The 7893-nt window shown below is 38.2% G+C and overlaps 2 protein-coding genes across 3 annotated transcripts; both read right to left on the bottom strand.

The window, feature by feature from the left end:
• Window positions 1-365: 365 nt before the first annotated feature.
• On the bottom strand, window positions 366-4605 carry med19a (mediator complex subunit 19a). Of its 2 annotated transcripts, none has more exons than XM_080900686.1 (6): window positions 4231-4605; window positions 3725-3847; window positions 2337-2470; window positions 2083-2179; window positions 1895-1989; window positions 366-434 (listed from the first exon to the last, which is right to left on the bottom strand). In XM_080900686.1, the coding sequence occupies exons 1-6, from the start codon at window positions 4454-4456 to the stop codon at window positions 369-371; spliced, it is 741 nt and encodes a 246-aa protein (XP_080756812.1). In that variant the 5' UTR covers window positions 4457-4605; the 3' UTR covers window positions 366-368. The 2 variants fall into 2 exon arrangements, with proteins under 2 accessions (XP_080756812.1, XP_080756813.1); XM_080900687.1 differs by having other exon boundaries at window positions 4237-4605.
• Window positions 4606-4665: 60 nt separating this feature from the next.
• pmf1 (polyamine modulated factor 1) lies at window positions 4666-7890 on the bottom strand. Its single transcript, XM_080900689.1, has 5 exons — window positions 7625-7890; window positions 6406-6511; window positions 5947-6047; window positions 5407-5602; window positions 4666-4828 (listed from the first exon to the last, which is right to left on the bottom strand). The coding sequence occupies exons 1-5, from the start codon at window positions 7834-7836 to the stop codon at window positions 4763-4765; spliced, it is 681 nt and encodes a 226-aa protein (XP_080756815.1). The 5' UTR covers window positions 7837-7890; the 3' UTR covers window positions 4666-4762.
• Between the last annotated feature and the right edge of the window lie 3 nt (window positions 7891-7893).

The raw sequence follows: 7893 nt of genomic DNA, 5'->3' as shown, positions 1-7893 counted from the left end.
GCTTTACACAACCTGTCATCCACCCATTCACACACACATTCACACACTGGTGATGGCAAGCTACAATGTAGCCACAGCCACCCTGGGGCGCACTGACAGAGGCGAGGCTGCCGGACACTGGCGCCACCGGGCCCTCTGACCACCACCAGTAGGCAACGGGTGAAGTGTCTTGCCCAAGGACACAACAACCGAGACTGTCCAAGCCGGGGCTCGAACCGGCAACCTTCCGATTACAAGGCGAACTCCCAACTCTTGAGCCACGATCGCCCCATAATACACCACTTAATAATACAATTACTTGTAAAATACACACACATCCTCTTACAAAAGTCACGCATTCAAACACAGGCATGCACACAGTGGGCTGTCTATCTGAGGCTGTTGCTGTTGGGTTGTGATCCAGCGAGGCCGGGGTGGTCTGGACTGTGGCGGTTCTGTGGGGGGGGCAGAAACAGAGTTGTCACACTTATAGGATGAATACAGGTGTGGTCTTCACTGCTGCTGAGTGACATGAAGCAGGAGTTTAGAGAGGCTACATCTGCAGTGGGACCCCAGATGGTTTTAAAATTATTGAGGTTCACACACACAATTAAAGACCTTGTTTAGAGATTTGGTGTCTCAGAAAGGACTAAAACTGTGGAGAAAATATGGATCTGGTTTTTGCAGAATATTGTTTAATGTTAACTGTTTTAGCAGGTTAAAGCAGAGGAGATTAAGAACTTGTCAATGCTTTATTGCAAAAAAGCTTAATTATTTCGATCAGGGATTACTCACAATGTTTGATGAAATCTAATAAACAAAAATCAGCAGTAGAAGTCATGGTTATGTTTTTTATTTAACCTAAGAACATTTCCACATGCACAATTTTTAAGAGAACTCAAGGGAATGGGGCTAAACAGCTGTGTAGCCTTAAGAAAATCACTTATCGGTGAGGTTAACTGGAAAGAAAATAACTTGCTAGGAAGGAATAAAGACCAAAATCTGAAGGAGTGGGAAAAAAAGGTGATGTGGTGTGATGAGCCGAAATTTAATCTGTTCCAGAGTGATGGGCACATCTTACAGGTGTAAGAAGAGAGGCAGATGAAGTGATGCATAAATCACGCCTGGTGCCTAATGCACAATCCTGTGGGGACAGTGTTATGATCTGGGGTTGGTTCAGTTGGTCAGGTTGACAAATGTTATGTAGCAACTTTAAGTTTCTAAAAAAAAAAAAAAAAAAAAAAGTCAGCCAAAAACCTGGATATACTTAATGACTGGATTTTCCACCAATTAATTTTTTGATGGGAGGCTCTTGTTCCAAGATGAAAATGCCAGGATTCAATGGGCTCAAACTTTGTATGAGAAATCGTTTCTACACTTGGATTGGCCACCACTGCATTGGTGAAAAGCCTGCGCAACTCTGGAAGTTAATTTAGTCATTAAAGCTCCAGTTAAATAAAATTTTAAAATAGTGCGATTTCAATTTTTTCTTTTGGTTGAGCAGTGTACATACAGGTATCATCATGGTCATGTAGTTAAAGCATTCAGATCCCTCGACTTTTTGCACATTTGGTGTTTTCCACTGAATTAAGATCAAATGATGCATTTGCAAACATGTAACGGTTTACGTATTTGCCTAAAAAGTGAAAGATCCTCACTTTTGATAAGAGACACACATCCCTTTGTTTTTGTGTGAGGAAGGGTTTTTGGTTTAAAAATAAATAAATAAATATATCTGCCGACTCAAATACGAGGAGCTACTTGAAGTGTCGATCCCTTGTTAATAAGAGATCAGACAAAAGTAGCCTTTAAAAAAATAAAAGAAATTAAATACAGAAATTAAAATAAACCTGAATTTACTATAATAATGAGATCCGTCTAACTAGTTCAGGTAAAGTTTGACAAATGATCTTACCTTCTTCTTTTTCTTGTCTTTCTTCTTTTTCTTGCGATCGGGATCATCATCTCTCTTTTTCTTCTTTTTCTTGGGATCAGAGTCTGACGGCGTTTCTGTGACATCAAACATCAAAATAAGAAAGGTTATTGAAATGATAATATTTGTACCTTTTTGCAGACATGCATGTGGATAAACTTATATCATACCTTGTGGTAATGGATCCTGCGGTCGATGGTGTTTGTGCTTGTGCTTGCTCTTCTTCTTTGGAGGCTGTATGTGCATCAGTCTGTACTGTTCTGGGAGCTGCAAAGATGTGATGAAAAATTAGTTGCGTACTTAATATGCAAATATGAGAATTAAGATCATTTAAATGTCAGTTAAATTTGAATAATCAGTGTCAGTCAGGACGTTGAAAATGTCTGCGTGAACTTTATACTGCATTGTATTTTGTAGTATGTACCGGTCCTGTGTGTAGTCTGAAGCCTGTTAGCAGAGCGCCAGTCAGTGGGCTGAAGGAGTTTCCACACACTGGAGGCTTATCAATCAGAGAGCGTAATGAGCTGCCGTCCTGTGTGCCCGGACAGTCAATCATACCTGCAGAGAAGCAGAAAAGGTCAAAGCATAAGTGCTCAGCTGTGTTCACAGGTAAATTTAATTAAATATTCAAATCAAAAGAGAAAGAAACAAATAAACTGCTGCAACTTTTTCCCCCCTGGGTCCCCACCCACTCTTTGGTGTGATCAGTTCTTTTTTCACATGCACCCCTCTAGTTTTTCCACTTTTTTGTAGATTCACTCCATTCTGATAGTTTCAACAATATCCCTCCAGGAATTTGCTGACATTTGTGAGTCCTTCTACTGATGTTATGATTATTATTCCTTATATCGATATGATGATTCTCTCACTGATAAATTGTGCAGCAGAAAAGTAGCTGGAAATGCACAGGACGAATCACAATAGTTTCAGAATCACAATAGTTTCGGACTGCTTCGACCTGACATGTAGTTAAATTTCTATGGGAGGTGCATGTCAGGTTATGTCATAACGTTTTAAGAGAAGTTTGCAGTTATGATGTAGCTTCGCATAAAATTCCCACTGATTCCCACTAATATGTTATATCTGTATTAACTAGTTGTGGATCATGGTTTAACAGCTCCATTATCTGAGTACTCATAAAGATCCAAAACAAGAGATGTGATTGGAGTATTACAATCATCTTTACTATCACATCACATTGTTTATGTCCTGTGCCGTAGCAGAAGAAATGGCTGAAGATAAACTACAAAGTGTTTTTCCAATATGAGTTTATTTTGCAGCCAGTTTCATAACAAAAGGTGGCCTGTATAGTACACTTAAAACTAGATAACCAAAACACACAATAATATAATTGGGATCTTCAGGCCCATGAATGACACCTACACTTAGAATTTATTATTTCAGAACTAATTTTGCATTATTAAATGACCCAAAATGACAAACAATTAAGATATCAGAACTTGTGAAACAGGCTGGTGTGGAGGATAGACTACTTGTATAACTGACACTGACACTTGTGTCAGTCCACTTAAAAGGGAGTTATCCTTTCCCACTTTCTCCAAGTGGTTGCTCATACGAACAAGTTCTGATAACTCTCAGTTGTCAATGTGTCCTTTAGTAAAACTCAGTTTAAAGACTTTTTCCTCAGTCAGCGGTATCCAACGGACAGTGAGAACCCAGGTTTTAAAATATTTTTATAATATTGCATTTCACAGCTATCAAAGTAAAGCTTTACGGCTACTGTCCAACACTGATCATTATAAGATTGTTACTAAACAGTTATCTGACCACATCTGTGACTGTAGCACCCACCTGGTAACTCTGGCAGAAAGTTGCTGAGCTTCTCCTTCACCTTCTTCCCGCAGAACTTATTGTAAGCGTGCTCCAGGTTGTAGTGCGTGATGAGGTTGGTGTTTCCCGTTAACTCGTTCCCCACTAAGCACACACACCAAATTCATATCATTTGTAACCAATCTGTACATAAATGTTTGTGAAATAGATGGCCATTTCCAAAGGGAACCTGGGCTACTTCAGGGATGTTCATTCCCATAATAACCGTAGTTACACAACATATTTTTAAGCCACAAAAAGGTGTTAAATCTACAGCATTTGTGTTACCCACTGAATATAAACGCTTCACTGAAAAACACATCGCTACTAACTACAATCAGCTAACTCAATGTTAGCCCACAACCAGCTAGTCAACCTACGTGAGCTAGTATTGTTTACAAACTATTTAAGCAGCTTTAGATTTCGGCTAAAGTTTAAAAATAAAGGACAAATTAAACACGAAGCACCCAACAGTTACAAGAATTCACCAGTACCAGGCAGCTCCCGCAGTAAATAGAAAGGTTCATTCATAGCTCCAGGCTTCCGTAGAGCAGGCCCTTCATCCCCGAGCTGCGGTGGTATCTGACCCGCCATGGCAACTTGGTTTTGCGGCATTGGCGGTGGAGGCTTCCCCGGTCCAAAACCCAGAGACGAAGAACCAGGTGGTCCCTGAGCTTCATTTGACCCGAAAAGAGTTGAAAACATTTCCGTCATATCTACCTTGAATAATACATTTATATGGAAAGAAAATGCCGGGCTCTTCAAGCTTATGGCCTGCTATCTGCGAGGAAGCTGTTCTCCGTGAATTCGAGTGTCAAGCGCTCTGCTCCTCACTTCTTTTCATGGCCACTTACCGTAATGCAGGCAACAAACACGCACTGTACCGTAACTGTCGGTGTAAACAGGACTATAATCACTAACAATTTCCAAAACGTCGTGTTTATTTTCAAACAAACAGGCACAGCAAACAAACTCATTATGTACAATTAAGTTAGTGGACATATTGTGTAATTTGGAAAATCACACATCAAAAACATCAGCGGGGCAAAGAGATGACGCCAGCCTTTCAAACTCTGTCACTGATACCTAAAAATGAGAGATAAGAACACACATAACAAAACTATTAGTACTCAATTTATTTATGTTACAAGTAGAAAAGTTCTATAACAAGTTACCAAATAAAACCATTAAAGCTACACTGAGACTAAATATACTGAACATCCTCATTAGGAATGATAGAAACATAGAATACAATAGAATAGCTACTTTATTGTTATTCAGATCATCAGTTAGTGCGCATTAGAATGCATTTTCAGTGCATTGACTCGCTTTTAATAATAATATAACAAATAAATCTTAAAAAAGGACCTAAGATGTATATACACACAAATGTAAGAATATGAGAAAAAAGGTCTATATACATGTAACAGCTAAAAAAAAGACTGTATGTGATCATCAAAATAAATGTACTGTACAAAGAATATTTTGTATATAAAAATCGAAATGACACAGTTTATACTTCCATACATGCTGAATATGGTTTTTTCATGGATCTTATTATGGACAAGTCATATCTATTCTGCCAATTATCTTCTCTCTCTCTCTCTCTCTCTCTCTCTCTCTCTCTCTCTCTCTCTCTCTCTCTCTCTCTCTCTCTCTCTCACCTTCCACTCATCAACAGCAGCAGAAATTCGGTGTTCAGTCTGACTGATGCTCTCTCTTCCACCCTGAACCTTCTGTGCTAGAGCAGAATTCTCTGCTTGAATCTTTTTCAGCTCCCGTCGCATGTAGGCCTCCTGCTTTTGATAGTACGGCATCAAAAAGCTGCAAAAGTCCTGCTCAGGGACCCCGCTTGGTCGCCTAAGACAACATTTGAGATGATGAGGGATTAAAATGCTTTGATTGTTAAAAAGCTGAAATAACACAGTGGTGATATGCAGTATAGTAAAGGAAGGCAATATAACTATAATACAAGATGCAAAGTTACCTTTTCAATCTGATTCACTGACTAAATGAAATTCTTAAATATACAGTTAGTACATTTAATGAAAAAATATTTCCACTTAGTTACGTTTCACTATTTAATTAGATAAAAAATAAGAAAAGAGAGAATTTCAGCAGTTTGGTAAGAAAATGCACAAAGCATATATAATTAAATACTCAAGATTTCAGAAGTTCAAGTGTTTTCAAAGCGGTTTACTGACCATGCAGGGTCTGGACTGTCCTTGGTGGCTCTCTCTAGTTTGTCCAGCTCATTCAGTTTTAACTCTAGCTGGCCTTCTTCAATCAGTCTGTTGATATCTTCCTTCATGAGAAGGAAAACACAAACTTTTATGTAAACAAGTTTAAATAAAGACCAGTAGTAGATCAGTGAATATGGCATACAATGAGTATTTGGACAGCTATACAAATGTTGGTTTTGCCCAGGAAAGTTATTTGGTTTGTCCTGTTGAATGACAAAATGCATTTGTAATACTAATTTTACTGCTATCAGCAAGGAAATTGACAATAAATGTCATAAATGTAATAAATGTCATATATACAATGTATAAAAAAAAGGTGTACCACACATACAGCCTAAGCAATACACAATGCAAAGGAGGCAGAAGTCCTCCCATTTGTTTGTTTTTAAATACAGGGTTTTAATGTAAAATGCTACAGACCTGTATGGTGCTCCGCAGCTCCTCTATGAACTGCTTGTGAATGCTCTCCATTCTCTGAGGGTTCTTACTGTACAGTGGACGAAACATGCTGGCGAATCTGTTAAAACTGTGAGAGAACAGTGTGAACAAAGTAAAGTAAACTATGACCTTTCCTGAAAATGATAGCTAAGGAATAAGTAGATCATTAACATTATAAGACACTACTGCTATGTTAAAAGTACGTTTGGATAGGCCTTCTTTTTTGGAGGACAGGAGGGCAGTGGAATTGTTTGGTTTTCATCTGTAAGTAAAATAATATACATTTAAAAAATAATCATAACAGAGTGCCTGTCTGAAGTGTTAGATTTGTCCAAACCAGAGTTCTGAATAATCGTATTATAGATTTCTTGCTAACAAACACCACAGGATCATTCCTTTGTCAATTTATCTCACTATCTCACATGTGCAAGGACAAAAAATCTGTATGGGAAAGATACACTTCTTAAAAAGAAATATGTCAAATTCAAGTCCAATATTTATCATAAGTGATCATAAGTAGTCTTCTAGATAACAAAGAATGTAAAATGAAAAAAAATGCTAGGGCTCTTAAACAGCCCAACCTCCATCCCTTATTTTTATTTATTTGTTAAAAATAATAATAATAATAACCCTATGATTTTGCACAATTCCCAACAAGCTTCCCTCTGTTTTACCCCAGAAACGACAACAGACTACACAAACTGCAAGTAAGCTGTTCATCGAATGTTTTTTTAAAGCTGAGGTTCATTAAATATGAAGCTTTTAACACACTTAGTTGTTAGTTTTACTTTTTAAGTCCCTTATTGTATTACTTTTTAAAATTAATCTCGCTATTCCAGGGTTTTTAAGCTATTAAGTTTTATGTTGTTTTTAATGCTTCGGTGTTGTGACACAATGAGTCCCCTAAATTTAGGGCTAGATTGAGGAAATATCTTATATATACTCTTGGGGTATTCTAGGTTATTATACTGGAGTTTTATTGGCTCACTTGAGATAAATTAAGACTGTTTGTGTTCTAATAATGAGATCTTCACACTTGGTTTACTGTTTATTTAATGACCACCACCTTTGTAACTATTTGATGAGAAACGTTCAAACCAGCTCTCACCCCTGTTTATATCCTTCGTGCAGAGGTAATATCATGACATACGTGTAGTTCACCGTAAAAACAAGGTAATAAACACAACACCCAACACGTTACCTGACATCTTCGATAAACCTGTTCAGGCTCTTCTGCATGACTTTGTCAAAAAGCTTCATCCTCTTGTACCGAGCCTCCGCCTCCGCTGTCGGTTTATTCGGCATCTGTGAGGAAGCTTCTCCTGTCGCTTCATTAGCCTGGCTTTCAGCTGAATCTTCCGCACCAGTTTTAACTGCACTGTGCACTTCTGTTGCTGACTTACTTTCCTCCATTTTTCAGCTGCCTCTGTTTATGTTTTGCAGCGCCCGCCAAATCTACGGCGAGCCGCC

Source organism: Rhamphochromis sp. 'chilingali' (genome assembly GCF_963969265.1).
Source record: "Rhamphochromis sp. 'chilingali' genome assembly, chromosome: 13".
Lineage (NCBI taxonomy): Eukaryota > Metazoa > Chordata > Actinopteri > Cichliformes > Cichlidae > Rhamphochromis > Rhamphochromis sp. 'chilingali'.
Note: the sequence above shows the minus strand (reverse complement) of the source record. Positions and strands in the feature narration are given on the sequence as shown.